We start from the raw sequence: 19,219 nt of genomic DNA on the forward strand, positions 1-19,219 counted from the left end.
GAAATATGCTCTCCTCTTCAACTTCTGTTACTGTCAGGACATCATCTTCTATCAATATTGCTCACTCTGTTACTGTATGTTAATGTTTTGGATAAATTGAATGTGTCAAGAGCACAAACTCCTCCAACCCTTATTCTTTTTATTCCTGACATTTGTATATAGAAAATACAGTATTCTCTGCACAGTTCCATCCTTGCTCTTCTACCCAATGCATCAATTGCTCAGAAAACATTAACCTCTGTATCTTTTATCCTGTATCCTTCCCTAATCAGATGCAATCCATCTCATGCATACAACTCTCTTTTCTCATCAAATGCATTCATTGTACACATATTCAAACCTGTTCTTATCACTATTATGGCATGTTTTATCAGTGCTCATCTCTACAATATTAGTTGAACTCTTCTATCTGACAGTCTTCAAAATGCTCTCAAATCGTTCACTAGCTGATTCACACTTTTCCTTAGGTCATTTCATACCATCCATTGCTATCCTCCATCTCATTTACATTTTTACCTCTTTTCATTATCACAGTGAACCATTTTCATTCCTCAGGCATGCTAATTTTCTATTCTGCATTGTCCAATGCATTAAATCTTCATTCATTACACTCCTCACACCCTCTTTTCTTACACTGGCATTGTCTACTCCCCGCCCCCCAATCTCTCACCTTCACTTTGCTTTTGTCATATGAAAAAACTGACCTCCAAACCTCCTTATCCTTCCTTTCACCTCTTTCAGCTCAGATCTTCATGCTTTCCACTGTCTTCCTCATCACTTCTGTCTCTAGACACTACTTTCACCTGATATTCACAAACTCTCTCTTTATCTCTCTCTCTTTCTCTCTCAATGCCATCATTGCAACTGCCACTTTCCATCCTCATTTACATCATAGATATCTTTCTTCTTGGCCTCATCCAGCTTACTTAATTATTTTCTTTCTTTCTTTCTCACTGATATACAGTCAGAAGAAATATAAAATTCACATATAAATTGAAAACTAAGCAAACTACTTTGCTTTAAGAATTAAGATACCATCATTCGTCTTTCAAGAATGTCACCATTCTGTGTTCCAACAAGACCATTTGTTCCATATATGGTGTATAGAAACTCTATTCTTGTAAACATATTTTGGATGAACAAGACATGCAGTAGCTATATTTATCTTTCAGAGCAACTTAAAAACCATAAGAATTATGTGGAACAGGAAGTCAGCTTTCAAATATCAGAGGATATTACCAAAACAGTATGCTGCTATTTCCTGTACCTGAACACTGGGTATAGAAAAGTAAGTTGTATGATTATTGCATAGTAATGATGCAAGATCACCACACAGTTTCCATTGCATACATGTCAGTTATTTCAGAACAAGTTTCCCAAGATGTTCAAAATGTTCCAATTATCTACTTCCTATAAACTATTTAACAAATTATTTAGTATTTTTGTCTTTCACCAAGAACATACAGACTACTTATTTGTCAAGTGTGTGCATCAAGCAGGCCATTCTGCAGAGAAGAACGTTGATGACTATCTTGACTTTCTTTGTTGTATCAAACCTCATAAGTCCAGACTAGTCCAGCACGGTATTGAAAATAGTCATAGAATTCTTGAATAACCAGTTAAATTCACAGAAGAAGTTAAATTTACAGACATGAATCTGTTCATTTGAATGAATTCTGATACAGTCAATTTTCAAACTTCAGTGTAGTGAAGTTCACTACAGTGAGATTTCTTTTAGCATAAGAGTTGATGCTCTGTCAGGGAACAGATGGGGGAGGAATAGGATGGGAACAGGTAGTATTGCAATTGATAGAAGAATTGTAACCAAGTAGAAAGGAAAGATTGAAGGAGGTGCACTTGAAGCCATTTAGTGTGAGATAAAAGCCAGTGAAACAGAATATATAGTTGGTTGCTGATGTAGACCAGGGAGTACAAAATAAAGCTATAGATGACATGCATTGGCAAATTAGCTCAATCAGCACTATGAGAACTCCAGCTACGAAGATATAGACCTGATTAGTCAGTGGATACCTTATCCATTCTTTAATCATCAGACTATGAGATCAAATTCCACTGTGGGTATGGATGTTTGTGATTGTCTTTAGGTGGGAGATTGCCCATGTGAGAACACCATCCTGCTTACTTTGAATCTGGATGGTGTTACCACACTTGCCAACACACACACAGTCCTACTTATTGGTCTTGTAGCTTCTGATTAGAGTGCTGTGAAAGATAAGTTGTTTGTTTAAAAAAAGAAAAAAAGCCAGTTGCTTATAATTGTGTTAGATGTAGTTTATATATAGTTTCATTAGATATTAGATTAGTTTTACTATTAGATATATTAGGAAATGTGTATAGAACAGTGGCAACCCAAGTCTTATTTGTTTAAAGAGCTCATTTTGGGAGAATACAGTGTGTTGTGGTGTCTGTGAAATGTATTCTTTATTGATAGAAAGAGAGATAGGCTCCTTTGCTTTGAAAGCAAGAGTAATAGAGAGTGTACAAGAAGTGTTTTGAAAGCAATCACAAGTGCTGGTTAATTCAAAAGACTGAGGTTGAGGTGGAAGGCATAACAGAACAGGGATGAAAATGTGAGTAACAGAGAATAAGTGGAAGAGAAAAGAGCAAAAAGTGACCAGCATAAGAACGATACTATGGACAATGTGAAGAATAAAGAGTTGGATGTAATGAAAAAGGTAGTATGCTTACAATGAGCCCTTTGCAGGATAAAGAAAAAGAGAGAGAGCACAGAATTTTTTATGGCAATTCCATTATAAGAAGAGTACATGATAAGTGTGTGATTGAATTATGCTTTCCAGGTTCAAAGATTAACAATATTTGCAGAAAGGTAAAGAAAAATTTGATCATAAAAAAATAACTAACACTGGGTTTATAGGTTGTAATGATTATTTAATAAACCTACTAGTTTTGCCACTTAAGTTAGTGGCTTTGTCAGGATTAAGGATGAACACACAAATATATAACAAGTGATTCGTATTTAATGCTCGTTGTATATTTGTGTTAATGTTAGTTATTTTTTATTACATTCGTTTTTTGGGGGAAAAAAATCAACATACTCAGCAAAAATTTGATCAGTTTAATGGATACAAAGGATTTGAAAGGAGAAAAGTACAATATGAGGGAAGACCTGAAATTAATTACTGACAGTAGCAAAAGCAAAGAGTGAGAGGATAGTCTATTTCTCTTTTAGAAGGATTGCTATTTAGAAGGAAATCCATGATTGCAAATTATTTGCAGTTGGTGGATGTGTGGAATTAGTTTGATGGATTAAAGGACTTAAATCTGGCTGATAGTTTTGCACGTGAATGGATTTGATGTTCAGAATCTAGAAAACGTGCACTGAATGGATGAAATTGGAGTGCAAAATCAGGGAAACTACAGTTATTAAGAAAGAATTCATGTGAGTATGTATATATTATATACATTATACAGTTATATTATAGTAATTTTTTTTAATAATTGGGAATTTTACTGACCATCTGTTGTTCTATAATGATATAGTGGAATTTTTTGATAATGATTCTTTAATCATAATTTTATATTGTGTTCAATTATCAATGTACTGAGGATATTTCCTCAGTAGGTGAAAATTTTACAGCTAATAAATTATTTCATGTAAGTTTAAGTTTCCATCTTTAATTTTTCTAAATGTGTCAACCTATATTTTACCTATATTAAAGCAGGTTGCTGCTACAGGCAGTGGGGGGTGGGTGCAAAGGATGATGTGCATCAGCAAATAAGCTCAATACAAAATTAATAACGGAAAAAAACTCACGTACAAAGATTATTTAATAGTATAATTTTCGCCTGTGTGTCACAGGCATCTTCAGTACATTAAGCTCAAATTAAACAATAACTGACAATTCCAAAAAGTGCCACCTAAGTAGCTAGTGTAAGATAACTAAAAAGGTCAATAAATTTCCTTTTTTTTTTTTTTTTTACAAAAAAAAAAAAAAGCTACTTAGGTGGCACTTTTTGGAATTGTCAGTTATTGTTTATTTCGAGCTTAATATACTGAAGATGCCTGTGACACACAGGCGAAAATTATACTATTAAATAATCTTTGTACGCGAGTTTTTTCCGTTATTAATTTTGTATCGATATGTCTACTCACGGTATACCTCTTTTAAAACAAATAAGCTCAGTTAATTAGAGGACAAGTAATTATTATGGGGGACTTCAGTTATGGAAACATGAATTGGAAAGAAATGCAATTCATACAACTATGAAGGAATAATAATCTGAGGCAGTATTTGATGAAAGATATCATGTGTTTGAGAGTGCTGAATCTAGTAATTCCAGCAGAGGATTAGTCTGTAACAAAGATCACCACATTGCAACCAATTGGTGAGAGTGATCATGTGGTCTTTACCTGGGAGGTTGCTAAAAGTGTGGAACTTGCAATTAAGAAGGGGTGTATGTGGAATTACAGAACTGGCAAATATACAATGTCCTGATTGGAATGGATCAAGCTTGCTTGCTTACTTATTCCTCTTCACTCCATTCAGAGCATGACTCAACCACAGATCTCCATCTGTTTTGTATTTCTCTCTTCATTTGTGTTAAGTTCATTCCAATCTCTCTGAGCTCTTCTCCTCCTCTTTCCTTGCGGATCCTGCTCTAATGCTTGTTTGACTTTGTTTTTTTCAGATTTTCTTAGTACATGCTCTATCCATCTCAATTTTCTCTGATTGATGTTGGGTTATTGTTTATTTTTTTGCCATAATTCTTTATTGGATATCTTTTCTGGTCATTTTATTTATAGAATTCTTCTTAAACATTCAATTTCAAAGCTTTGCAGTTTTTTTTTTCCTAATTGCTTTTGTTGCATAGAATAGAATGAGTTAATATTTGTATTAAATAATCTGATTTTGTTTTTTAAACCTATTTCCTTTGATCTCCATATTTTCCCTACCATGTTAAAAATTGTCTGTGCTCTCTTTATCTTAGATTTTATATCTTCCTTTGCTCTTCCCTGTTTATTTATTATTGATCATAGGTAATTCTTCACTGTTTCTAAAATTTGACCTTCCAGTATGGAAGGTCAAATTTTAGAAACAGTGAAGAATTCCTTCTTTTCGTTTGTTATTTATTTGTTTTCATTATATTTATTCTTAATGCAGCAATCAAGGCTTCTTCATTGAGTTTTATTTTTTTTTTCCTTCATGTGTTTTTGTGTATGTGCCAGTAAACATATATTCTGCAAAATCCAGATCATGTAGCTGTTCTATTAAATTCTGTTGTATTCCTTTGGTGTTTTTAATGCCATTTCTTATAACCCAGTCTACAACAATAAGAAAGATTGTTGGGGAGAGAATGCAGCCTTGTCTCACTCCTGTTTTAATTGTGAACTTTACTGAAAGTTCTCAATTGTGTATGATTTGTATTTTATATTTTTCATAAATTTTTTAACTATGTTGATAATTTTACATGGTATGCCATAATATGACATTAATTTCCACATTGCTTCTCTGTCAATGCCATCAAAGAGTCTCTGCAGCTCATTCGCTATAGACGAAGCCCTTTGGTCAGAAAGGCCTAGGTTCGATTCCCATGACATGAGGAAACTTTATCTGGTCTCTTTCTATTAAAGATGAGTTAGCCAGTTTCATACGGAGGTAGCGGGTTTTTCAACCCTCAGAACATGAAAAAACCAGCCCCATGAACACAGACATAGGACATTCCTGGAATAAGGATTGACCAACCTATTCCGTGGGATTTTCGGTTTCAAATGCCTGCATGGTGAAATGTGGGTCTATGTGTGAGTGTAAATCGAGAGTGTTGCTATCTGGTCTGTACATGACTTGTCTCTAAATTCTGCTTGTGTTTCTCTTAGTTTTTGGTTTATTTCTTTTTTTTATTCTTTCTAATATTATTTTTGTTAGTATTTTTGTTAGTATTTTACTTGTTGTGTTTAATAATGATATTCCTCTCCAATTACTGTAATCAGTTAAATCTCCTTTTGGTATTTTAATCAATAATCCAATATTCCATTCATATGGCCATTCTTCCTGCATCTATATACTGCATAAGAAATGGGTAGAGTATATTCATGATTAAATAGATATCTGTGTTTAATAGTTCATTTGTATACCATCGATACCAGCTGCTTTTCCATTTTTACTTTATTTTAGTGCTTTTTGTATTTCACTTTTTTATTTTATTTCTTCGGGGTTTTTTCCATACTTTTTTCTATTCTTTCTGGTATTTGAATTCCTATTTCAGGTTTTTCTCTATTCATTATCTCTCTGAAGTATTCTACCTGTCTTTCTATTTTCTTTTTATCATTGTTTATTTTATTTCCTTTTTTGTCTTAAGCAGTATCTCCTCTTCTTCTTTTCTTACCTGTCATTGTTCTTGTAATATTATGTTTTATTATCACCTCTGTTGGTTGCAATTTCTGCCTCACTTATTAGGCTTTCAATAAACTCTCTCTTATTCTTTTCATGAATTTTTCTTAATCTCTTTATGTATTTGCCGGCCAGGTTGACCGAGTGGTTAGCGTATCTGTTCTCCAGTCAAAAGGCTGTGAGTTGGAATCCCACTATAGGCATGGATGTTTGTGATTGTCTGTGAAAATACTACTGGTGGTGGGTGGTAGATGGTGTTGGTGTAGATAATGATTGTAGTTGGTTGGTGGATTGAGTGGTGAAGACGAAGAGTTGTAGAGTAAGTGCGCTCCCTCGATGATTCACTGGACTTCCTGGAGGTGTCATGTAATAATAATAATAATAATAGTATTTTTTTATATTTCTCTTATAAGCTATTGTTATTCTGATTTTGTATTTTTTTTTTATAATTTCTTTTTCAAATTTATCATCATCATCATCAAATTCCTGACATGTACCCTCAAGGGGGTGTACAGGATATGAGAGTACTACATGAAAAATTTACATCATTACTAACTTCCTATCTACAATTTTCCTCCAAATCAGTCTGTTACTTGTCAACACTCCAACATTATCAGATCTTATATTTCTATCATCTAAGGCACTTTGTACCGTATCAATCCACCTATACCTTGGTCTTACTCTGGGTTGTTTTCCTGAGATTAGCTTTGCTAACGCATTCCTGGATGCCGATAATTTCAAGTTATTTCCTAATATCCTCATTTTTAATATGATATTGCCATTGATGCCATCTGTTCATGCTTCTAATCTTTCTCAGGACTCTCACATCTGCTGTCTCTAGTCTTTCGTCAAGTGTTTTAATTCTGACCCAGCTCTCAGATCCATAAGTTAAAACTGGTTTGAACACTGTCTTGTATACAGCTAGTATAGTGTTCCGACTAATTTCTCTCTTATTCCATATGAATTTATTCAATTGACTTCCCACCATACCAGCTTTGCTGATTCTGTTGTCTATTTCCATATTTAATTTACCATCTTCACTAAAAATCGTGCCAAAGTAGCTGAAATGTTTTACTTGTTCTACAGGTTCCCCGTTCACAACACAGTTGACATTTTCAACAATTCTACCTGTTTTCATTGTCTTTGTCTTTTTAATGCTGACCTTCATACCATATCTATTACAATAGTTATTCAATTTAGTCAGGGAATCTTGCAAACTTGTAGTGGATTTATTTAGAAGTATAACATCATCTGCATAAAGCAAAGAGCTGACATTAACATCTCCAATTTTGATATCATGTTTAATACCACTTTATTTCATAATGTGATCCATATAGATAATGAATAACAGAGGGGACAATGTACATCCTTGTCTCACACCAGATTTAACATTACACCATCTTCCTGTACTTCCTTCAATTCTAACTGCTGACTTACAACTCAAATAAAGATTAAGTATTGCTTGATATAATGTCCCATTGACACCATATAACTGCAGCGTATTGAATAGCTTCTCTCTTGGCATCTTGTCATATGCCTTTGCCAGATCGACAAAACTTAAATACAGATCTTTGTTATATTCCCATGCTTTCTCGACTATTTGTCGTAAAGTGAAGATCTGATCCTGACAGCCTCTATTTGGCCTGAATCCAGCTTGTTCTTCACCAAGCTTTTCTTCCACAATTCTTCTCAACCGTTTCTCAAGTATACTTGCATAGATCTTGCCAGGAACACTGAGTAGGGAAATACTTCTGTAATTCTCACATGCAGTTTTATTTCCCTTTTTATATATGGGTACTATGAGAGCTCTACTCCAATCATCAGGAATTCGTCCCTCTCTCCAGGCCTTCTGAACAATGCAGTGGGGCCACTGTAAGACTCTTATACCACCATACTTCTGCATTTCTGGTCGAATATCATCTACTCCTGCTGCCTTTCCACATTTCAAGCCTTTGATGAATTTTTTTTCTACTTCAAGTATGGATATGTATTCCTGACTGTATGCCTTTTGAGTGTTTTTTACCACTGTGCTGTCATCACTGCTTGTTTCATTTAGATGTTTTTCAAAGTAATTACTCCATACTTCAAGGATATCTTTTTCTCCTGTTTTCATGTCATCTTTATCATCTCTAACTCCTTTTACAGCACTCTTTCCTCCATTTCTAAGTTTCTTGAACAACCTCCAGAATATTTTGCCACCTTCTTGATATTTATTTTCTATATTCTTGCCAAAGTCCTGCCATGACTTTTGATTAGCTAGTTTTACACAGTGTTTAGCATTCTTGCATTTGTCTCTGTATTCTCTAAGAGCAAAAGGTGACTTATTTGACAGGAACTTTTGATATGCTTTCTTCTTTTCCTTCACTGCCTCTTTCTCAAACTCTTTCATTTTTTCTTCAATCAGATTTGTGTATTTTAGTCTACAGTTCACATCTGAGAGCTGTTCAACTTTTATTCGCTTTAAAACTTTCATGTTATTCTTTTCAATATGAAATTAAATTTTATCCTGCTCAAGACTAAATAGTGATCACTTCCAATTTCAAATCCTCTGTACACTCTGGTATCCTGCACCAGAGAGAAAACATCACTATCAACAATAACATAGTCAATGAGACTTTTCTTATTCCTTGCGTCTTCTCTCCATGTGAATTTGTGCACATTTTTATGTTGGAACATGGTGTTAGTAATAACGAGTCCATGTCCTGAGCAGAAATCCAACAGGTATTTGCCATTATTATTAGCTTTGCTCTTTTCTAAAAATTTTCCCAAAATATTTTTGTATGTCTGACAATCATTTCCTACTCTGCTATTTAGATCCCCAACAAGGACCAACTTTTCCTTTTTTATTGTGTCAGTTGCTTTTTCTAAAGCATCAAAAAATTCCTCCACTTCTACCTTAGTAGAACCTTCTGTGGGACCATAGGCAGAAATGTCTCATTGTCTACTTCCCCATTCTGATATTTGCACACATCACTCTATTAGACTGCCTGCCATTCAAGAAGATTAGCCTCGTGTTTTGAATACTGTGGCTACTCCTTCTTTTCCTTGATTGTCATTTCCTGAATATAACATTTTGTATTTATTGCTCAGAAAGATCGCACCAGTTTTTGTCTCGGTCACCCCTATTATGTCGATCTGATACTTATCTAATTCCTCAACTAGCTCCATTTCTTTGCCATTCAGGCTTCTTTTGTTAATAGTACCGATCTTTAACTCTGGTGATGTTGAGTTGGGGTGTGCTTTCAGATTTGTTCCAGTATCTGACTTTTCGCTGTTCGCCCTGGTTCCCTGGTGAAAGCAGGGCCTTGTTTAACCGGGTGACGCCCCAGCCGGCATGAAATTTTGTTATGTTGTACCATCACTTAATATTTTGGTTTAAGCCAATCAGAATATAATTTGGTCACCTAAATCCCAAATTGCCAGCCCATCCTCATTTGATCAGTATCCAGGTAGATACCCAACAGGGTGCACCACGAGACGGTGAGGATTGGACGTTAGGTGAGATGCCCTGGTCTGTTCTCTGCATTCATTTAAAGGCTATGTGGAGGTCTCCTCTCAGTTATACAGCTTTGACCCTTAAGCACCCCTTTCAAATTTTTACAAAATTTAAATACAGATCCTTGTTATGTTCCCATGATTTCTCATCTATTTGTCTTAAAGTGGTGTGAGACAAGGATGTACATTATCCCCTCTGTTATTCGTTATCTATATGAATCGCATTAAGAAGGAAAGTAGTATTAAACATGATATCAAAATTGGAGATATTAATGTCAGCTCTTTGCTTTATGCAGATGATGTTATACTTCTAAATAAATCCGCCACAAGTCAGCAAAATTCCCTGACTAAATTGAATAACTGTTGTAATAGATATGGTATGAAGGTCAGCAATAAAAAGACAAAGACAATGAAAATAGGCAGAATTGTTGAAATTGTCAAATGCGTTGTGAACAGAGAACCTCTGGAATAAGAAAAACATTTCAGCTACTTAGGCATGATTTTTAGTGAAGATGGTAAATTAAATATAGAAATAGACAACAGAATCAACAACGCTGGTGTGGTAGTAGTCAATTGAATAAATGCATATGGAATAAGAGAGAAATTAGTCGGAACACTAAATTAGCTGTATACAAGACAATGTTCAAACCAGTTTTAACTTATGGATCTGAGAGCTGGGTCAGAAGTAAAACACTTGACCAAAGACTAGAGACTGCAGATATGAGAGTCCTGAGAGAGATTAGAGGCGTGAACAGATGGCATCAATGGCAATATCATATTAAAAACAAGGATATTAGTAAAGAACTTGACATTGTCATCATCCAGGAATGCGTTAGCAGAGCTAATCTCAGATGGCATGGTCACTTAAACAGAATGGGCGAGGAAAGATTAAAGCTGAAGCTAACAAGTGTTCTCTGCCAGGTTGGCAGAAAAACGACCCAGAGGAAGACCAAGATATAGGTGGATTGATACGGTACAAAGTGCCTTAGAGGACAGAAATATAAGATCTGATAATGTTAGAGTCTTGACAAGTAACAGACTGATTTGGAGGAAAATTGCAGATAGAAAGTTAGTAATGATGTAAATTTTTCATGTAATACTATTATATCCTGTACACCTCTTGAGGGTACATTGCAGGAATTTGAATGATGATGATGATGATGATTGTCTTAAAGTGAAAATCTGATCCTGGCAACCTATAATTGGCCTGAATTTCTTCTACATTAAACAGTTTATTACAGATGCTGTAAATTTTATTACAAATTTGTTTATTACAGATAAATTATCGAATTTCCATAAAATGTTTCTGCAAAAATAACTTTAGGGTTTCATTAGCTATACTCTTTTCTTTTTGACTGCATTCTTGTAGATTCACAACAGATTTCCATTTCATATTTCAGTCTCTTCACTGGCAGCTTCAGTCTATGAAAGAAGATATTCTTATAGGTAATTATGCAGTTCTTTTCTAGAAATTTATATCTTTTAGAATTAGTATCAAACGACATAACTACCTTACTGTGAAACTTTAAAGTGTGTCTATATATGAAGGAAGAGATGTACTTAGTTGATCCAGGTTAGTTTGTGCCTATGTAAGTTTTAAAAGGGACCTGTCTGGAGCTTCCCTTACTGACAAGATTTCAGTGAGGGAAGTATTTAAATGCCTTTAATGTAATTAATATAGACAGATACAGTATTTTTAAATTATACACGTCAGTAATGTGCTTAGAGATTTGGAGAGATTTAGATGTTTGCTTTCAGCCTGAAATAAATACTACAGTTTAACTAGAACTTTTCACACATGAGTAAGAAAACTACTTTGGTGTTTCCTTACAGTTTATGAAAGACTAATTTGGTATGGATGCTTAGATGTTGAGTATTATCACTCATGTTGTTTAATAGGAAAACAGACATCTAAAGCTAATAATTAACTAGTGAAATTTATTTAGTTAATTAGATTAATAAACTAATATTTTGCCTTGGTCACGAAGGCATCTTCATGGACAAAGAGGTATATTGAGTGTAGGCACACTAGTAGGAAGGGCACAGACTTATTGTAAAAGATGGGCTACTACTGCAGGCCTAACTGCTGCCCTCTCTGAGTGCAGTGATGGACTCTCAGATTTTTGCAATGTAATGCAGCCAAATTTGTTTAGTTGGGAAATTGCTGTGGTGGATTCCAGAAATAGTCTCTCTGATTTAAATATGTTTCTTAAAGGAGGATGTTTTCTTCCATTACAGAGATATTACTGTGGAAATAGATGCATGACTTTTCCACCTTGCAATAGTTTCTCCTTTCTCTTAACTCCTTCCACCCTAATATAAATTTTGCATTAGAGTTAGATAAAGCTTCCCTTTCTGGATGTTCTAATCACAAAAAAAAAATAAAAATAATGGTGTTTCTTTAGTTGTTTTCTTCAAGTCCTACTCATACTGGATGGGTAGGACTCAAGTCCTACTCCATATTTCATCCCTTCATCATCCTTCTCAAAAGCTAGGCATAATCCATACCCTAAAGAACAACTGGACAATCTCTATCATAACTAAAGAAGACAAACTTAAGGACCTTCAAATTCTTTCCAGTTTTTTGGTTCTTAATAGATACTTAGAAAGCAGTCCACAAAATATAAATATTTTCATATAATCCTTTTCTTCAAAACCAGAATATCCAGTACATGGATCCTATTTCCATCTTATATATTGATAATGTATCAATCAAGATTTCTCCCCTTTTCAAAGAACACAACATTTCATTAGTTCAGCCTAATCAAATAGTTGTGTTCTTTGGTTCTCACATCTCCAGAGCACAGTATTCCCTTCTACAAGCATCCAGATATTTTTAAGATACCATGTTCTTATGGTCTTCCTTACATAGACCTGATAAGCCAAAGTATTGAGACCCAGAGAAAGAACATATCAGTGATGTTGAACAAAAAAACGGAAAGAAAAATCCTTTACTTTGCTTTTGTTGTCACCATACTACAGATTTGGCTACAGATCATGTTATAGTATCCCACTACTATTAAGCGGGATACATCTCCACTATGCTCAATTATAAGAAAACCTTTTTCTCCTAAACAGATCAATAAATTGACAGCTGTTATTCACTCATATTGCTTCCTTAATAGAAGTCAAGGGTTTTTTTGTAAATCATGTCTTGAAATCACTAATAGATCTTTTGACATATCAGACTTCTCTACCAGTTAACTACAAACTCTACATAGATCTGATACATGCCATACATCATTGTAGCTATATTTAATTTAATTTAATTTTCTTCTAATGATTTATTTTGTTTTTTAGCATCAACTGCTTTTTTCATTTTTTCCATAAAAAGGTTTGATTAAATGATAGGTATTTGCAAAACTAGTTGGTTTGATTAATTTCTAGTGTATCATGCAATGGATGAAAGTTCCCTAATACTGATATAAGTTTGTATAGTGTAAAATGCGATTAAAACCTTTGGTACTCTTTTTCTCACTTCTTAGTGATGCAGTAGTTATCATTATTACTAACATCTGACTTCCATGGAGTCTCTGACTCCATGAAAGTCAGATGTTCTTACTAATCTCTCTCTCTCTCTCTCTCTCATACCTTTACAACAACTCCAGATATACAGACTGGCTTATAATTTGAGGCCACACCCTCACCTTTATTCAGTGGATACAGAGTGACCTCTAATTTGAAGCCACAGCCACACCTTTATTCAGTGGAACAATTTAACTTCTTTCCATTCTCTTGGAATCTGCGCTGTTGTAAGCCTTATTAAACAGGTATGCCAGTTCCCTGGAACATTCCCTTAAGATGTGCGGTGATATGTCATCAAATCCTATTGCCTTAGGGTTATCACATGGGATTTCTTTCATGGATTAGGTGCAGCATGATGTAAGAGATTTAGAACAAGATATAAAGATAAGAGGGATTTTTAATTAGGAAACAATAGTAATGAAAGCCATATTTGTTATAATTTATCTTTTGGATTTCAAACCTTCTATTTCTCATGAGCTGTTGGCCTCTCAAGTATATAATCATGCATCCTTCAAGTGATCTTGGGAGAATTTTTATCTCTTCATAGTTATGCATGTAGTTATGTGTGTCTGGTGTAATTTCTCTTGATGGAGTTGCTTTTCAGAGAAATTGTTCTCTAGATATTATGTCCCTCCTACCTATGATGTTGGTTCTTCTAGGTCATCATCAAAGCATGTTGATCTTACTGAGCAAAATGATGTGGATATTAATCTTGTCATTTTCATTATATTATTTCAGGAAATTACAACGTACTAGGATATACATTAAAATAAATTTTAATATATTTCTATATTTCGGCAACGTCACGCTGCCATTTTCAAGAACTTAGGTACAAGATACGTGCATGCAGGCACAGCAAAAACAATAAATGAGTAAGAAGAATGAAGCTATCATTTCTCCTAAAGTCCTGATGGTGCCCTCTAGCAGGCGATGTTGGTATTCTTGGGCGATTGGGCTGAAGGTCTTCTGATGTAGGTTTCCCAAATTTGAGGAAGTCTCATGCAGCCAAATTTGTTGAGGTTTGGCTCGTTTCTTAGGGCTGAAGCTGATTCTATGAAAAGCCTTTCATATCTGTATTTGCTACGGTGTATTATCCGGCTTTTTCCCACCGTATTCTATGGTAGGTATCCAGAGTGGCTGTATTGGTGAAACCGGATGTAGTCCTTGTGTTCTGAAATTCTGATATTTGTTGTCCTGCCTGTTTGGCCAAAGTAGGACAACTTGCAGCTGCAAGGGACCTGGTACACACCAGGTAGATCTAGGGGGGGAGGTTGGTCTTTTGTTGAGCGGATAAGGGATGCCAATTTTTTATATGGTTTGTAACAAGAAGTTATGTTTTTTTAGGATTTTTGTGATGTTTTCTGAGGTGCCTCGAATGTAAGGTATGGTGATGGATTTAGAGTAATCCTTGTTGTGAGGGGGAGGGGGGGGGGGGGTTGTGGTTTACTGGTGTTAATATTTTTTGGATTTTTTTTGGTGGGGGTAGCCATTGGCTGAGAACGTGTTGAGGATGTGGTTTCGTTCTGTGGTTAGGGCATTGTCATTCGAGCAGATAAGTTTAGCCCTGTTGTGTAGTGTCTTAATGAGAGTGTCTTTGTGTAGTGACTCCATATTGTTGTGAGGGGGGGTGGGGTTGTTGGTGAATGTATCTTCCTGTATGGGTGGGTTTTCTATATACTGAGAAAACCAAGGTTCCATCAGGCTGGCGGGTGACTAGTGTGTCTAAGAACGGAATGCAGTTGTTTTTTTCCTCTTCCAGGGTGAATTTGATTCTGGGGTGTTGGTTGTTTAAGTGTGTTAAGAAGGAGAGAAGTGCATCGGAGCCATGTGGCCAAATAGCGAATACATCATCTACATAGCAAAGCCAAATGGTTGGTTTTTGTGGGGCAGAGTTCAAGGCTTGCTCTTCAAAAGTCTCCTTATAAAAGTTGGCCAAGGGTGGGGAGAGTGGAGAACCCATGGCTGTCCCCTCTATTTGTTTGTAGAATTTTCCTTGCCAAACAAAATGGCCTGAGTTCATTGTGAACTGAAATAGGGCTGTGATATCGGGAAGAAGTTTAGCTTGGATTAGCTCTAAGGATTCTTTGACATTCGTAAATAAGGAGGAGACATCAAAACTGACCATTATGTCAGTGTGTTTGAGTGTAAGGTTCTCTATGCTGGCTTTGAAGTGGGCTGAGTTTTTTATGTATGAAGGTGTGTTGCCAGTATAGTGTGAGAGAGCTTTGGCCAAATGTTTAGCTAGATTTTATGTGGGGGAATCAATGCCATCCACTATGGGACGTAATGGCACATTTTCCTTGTGAATTTTTTGAGTCCATAAATACGGGGGGTGGGGGTTGGAGTTATGGTTTTAGTTTGTTGGTGATTTCCACAGGCCAAGAAGTGACCTTCTTAAAGAGCCTGTGGAGTTTTCTAATTTGTGAGTTGGTGAGATTGTATTCGATAGGGAGGTAAGTGGCATGATCTAACAATAGAGATTTCAGCTTACCTGTGTAATCTTTTTGGTTAAGCAATACTGTGGCATTTTCTTTATCAGATTTGGTGATTATTATTTTCTTGTTTTTCTTTAATTCTAATAGAGATTTAATTTCTTTACTGGGCATGTTGGTTTTAGGTGGTTTGGCTTTGGTCAGAACACAAGCTACATCCAGTCTAATATCGTTGGCGACGTGGCTTGGGAGGTGTCGGATCCCGCATTCAATCCGTATCATGATATCCTCAGCAGGTATTCTTTTGGACGCAATGGCGAAGTTGTGGCCAAGTGCGAGGGCGTCGAGTACTTCAGGTTTCACACTTAGTGACGACAGATTCACTACCATATTGCTAGGAAGTTGCGGTTTAGAGATCGCGACCTTTTTTAAATTTTCGAATTTTTTGATGTGTCGATCTTGGATTAATCTAAACTCTTTCTCCACTGCAGTGCACAAAATGTCGCGTAAAATCGATCAAATTTCGTGGCTTAAGGTGCTTGAAAGGTTATCTTCGAGTGCCTGTATAGCTGAGTTAGCTTCACTCAGGAAACGGCGAGTGGCGGCAATTTGTTCTCTGAGTAAGGCTTGGCTGGCACGGTTATAGATACGAAGTGCCTTTTGCGAAGAGAAACGGTGCTTGAATTTCACACAGTTAGGGATTACCTGGTTATCCCGGCAGCGCTTCAGGAAGGCGAGACGATTCAGTTGTCTTGCTATCTTCAACTTCAATTTACCGTAATGGCGTGCTTTACGTGCGGTAATTCTTGTGGAAAGGCTTAGACTAAGGCTTAGAAATTCATTATCCACGGAGATGTTATCACACGTAAAGCACACCATTACGGTAAATTGAAGTTGAAGCTATCAAGACAACTGCATTTTCTACTTTGGCCAAACAGGCAGGACAGCAAATATCAGAATTTCAGAACACAAGGACTACATCCGGTTTCACCAATACAGCCACTCTGGTCTTGCTGACCATGCTCTGGATACCTACCATAGAATACGGTAAGGAAAAAGCCAGGATAATACACCGTAGCAAATACAGATATGAAAGTCTTTTCATAGAATCAGCTTCAGCCCTAAGAAACGAGCGAAACCTCAACAAATTTGGCTGCATGAGACTTCCTCAAATTTGGGAAACCTACATCAGAAGACCTTCAGCCCAATCTCCCAAGAATACCAACATCGCCCGCTAGAGGGCACCATCAGGACTTTAGGAGAAATAATAGCTTCATTCTTCTTACTCGTTTATTGTTTTTGCTGTGCCTGCGTGCACGTATCTTGTACCTAAGTTCTTGAAAATGGCAGCGTGACGTTGCTGAAATATAGAAATATATTAAAATTTATTTTAATGTATATCCTAGTACGTTGTAATTTCCTGAAATGATATAGTGAAAATGCATAACCAACGTCTAAGCCTTTCCACGAGAATAATCTTGTCATTATTTCTTCACCAAAGCCATTAAACAGCTTATTTCAGAACAGTGGGATTTTGATTTCTCAAAATTTCTCAACAGCAGGATCCATTTTTGGAGCGATCTATACCCAAGTTCAGAATGCTGAGTGTTCATTGGATTATTTTCCTTTTAAGCCATAAAGTTTTTCTTAAATGAGCACAAATTCATTTTAGTTAAAATAGGTAAGAGTGTAACACCAGAAAAGCTAATGACTCGATTGAAAATGATACCTTGGATATTAAATCAGTATCATGCTTCCTCCTTGGCAAGTCATTTTGGACATTGCAAGGCTCTATCTAGAATTGAAGAAAGATTTTATTGGCTAACCATGAGATATAATGTTAAATATTTTGTGAAATCTTGTCATACTTGTCAGCTAAGAAATCCATTCAGAGAGAAAGTGCCTTTTCAGTCTATAAAGCTACCAGTTAGACCATTTCATCATATTTCTGCTGCTAATTGTTGGTCCCCCTCAACACAGCTGAAAGAGGATAGATATATTTTTGTTGTTGTCAATGTTATCTTGCTTTCCTATAGCATTTCCATTACCTGACCAGAAGGCAGAAACTTTAACTAGATACATTATGTGTATCTGCTATACACAGCAGTATGTTTGCAATGTGTGGATTTCATCCCATTTTTCCTTCAGATGTTATTGTCTCTTAATCCAAATGTGGGATTTGGATTACGATATAGTATTTGAATGTATGTTTGAAGATATTTGAATTTTTAAGGGATATGGTACAAAAGTTGAATACATCTTGGGCAGTAATGAAACAACAAAGTGAAGCTTCATCTGAAAAAAAGTAGATTAACTTTAAATGTCAGTGGGAGCTGGAAAGTTCTGATAAATACCTAGACAAAAATGATATTAAAGCAACTGATATAACTACAAGAACGAGCATACTAGAGCAGAGTTATGAAGGTAACTTCATCATCATGATCAAATTCCTGCCATGTACCCTCAAGGGGTGTACAGGATATGATAGTACTACACAAAAAATTTACATCATTACTAACTTCCTATCTACAATTTTCTTCCAAATCAGTCTGTTACTTGTCAAGACTCCAACGTTATCAGATCTTATATTTCTATCGTCTAAGGCACCTTGTACCGTATCAATCCACCTATATCTTGGACTTCCTCTGGGTCGTTTTCCTGCCAACCTGGCAGAGAACACTTGTTTTGCTAATCTTTCCTTGCCCATTCTATTTAAGTGACCATACCACCTGAGATTAGCTCTGCTAATGCATTCCTGGATGCTGAAAATGTCAAGTTCTTTCCTAATATCCTCGTTTTTAATATGATATTGCATTGATGCCATCTGTTCACACCTCTAATCTTTCTCAGGACTCTCATATCTGCAGTCTCTAGTCTTTGGTCAAGTGTTTTACTTCTGACCCAGCTCTCAGATCCATAAGTTAAAACCAGTTTGAACACTGTCTTGTATACAGCTAATTTAGTGTTCAGACTAATTTCTCTCTTATTCCATATGAATTTATTCAATTGACTTCCTACCATACCAGCTTTGTTGATTCTGTTGTCTATTTCTATATTTAATTTACCATCTTCAGTAAAAATCGTGCCTAAGTAGCCAAAATGTTTTACTTGTTCCACAGGTTCTCCATTCACAACACAGTTGACATTTTCAATAATTCTGCCTATTTTCATTGTCTTTGTCTTTTTAATGCTGACCTTCATACCATATCTATTACAACAGTTGTTCAATTTAGTTAGAGAATCTTGCTAACTTGTAGTGGATTTATTTAGAAGTATAACATCGTCCGCACAAAGCAAAGAGCTGACATTAACATCACCAATTCTGATATCATGTTTAATACCACTTTCCTTCATAATGTGATTCATGTAGATAATGAATAACAGAAGGGATAATGT

General features: G+C 35.7%; 1 protein-coding gene across 1 annotated transcript in view; it reads left to right on the plus strand.

Moving 5' to 3' along the window:
• Positions 1-19,219, plus strand: part of LOC150107796 (RUS family member 1) — a 222,143-nt gene that overhangs the window by 192,264 nt on the left and 10,660 nt on the right. The window contains exon 11 of the mRNA XM_090391552.1: positions 11,267-11,312. Within this exon, the coding sequence (XP_090247678.1) occupies positions 11,267-11,312 (46 nt within the window). The remainder of the gene's footprint in view (positions 1-11,266; positions 11,313-19,219) is intronic.

The sequence above is a fragment of the Typopeltis vanoorti genome, chromosome 4, assembly GCF_054136105.1.
Source record: "Typopeltis vanoorti isolate ZY-2024b chromosome 4, IOZ_Tvanoo_1.0, whole genome shotgun sequence".
In the NCBI taxonomy this organism is placed as follows: Eukaryota; Metazoa; Arthropoda; class Arachnida; order Uropygi; family Thelyphonidae; genus Typopeltis; species Typopeltis vanoorti.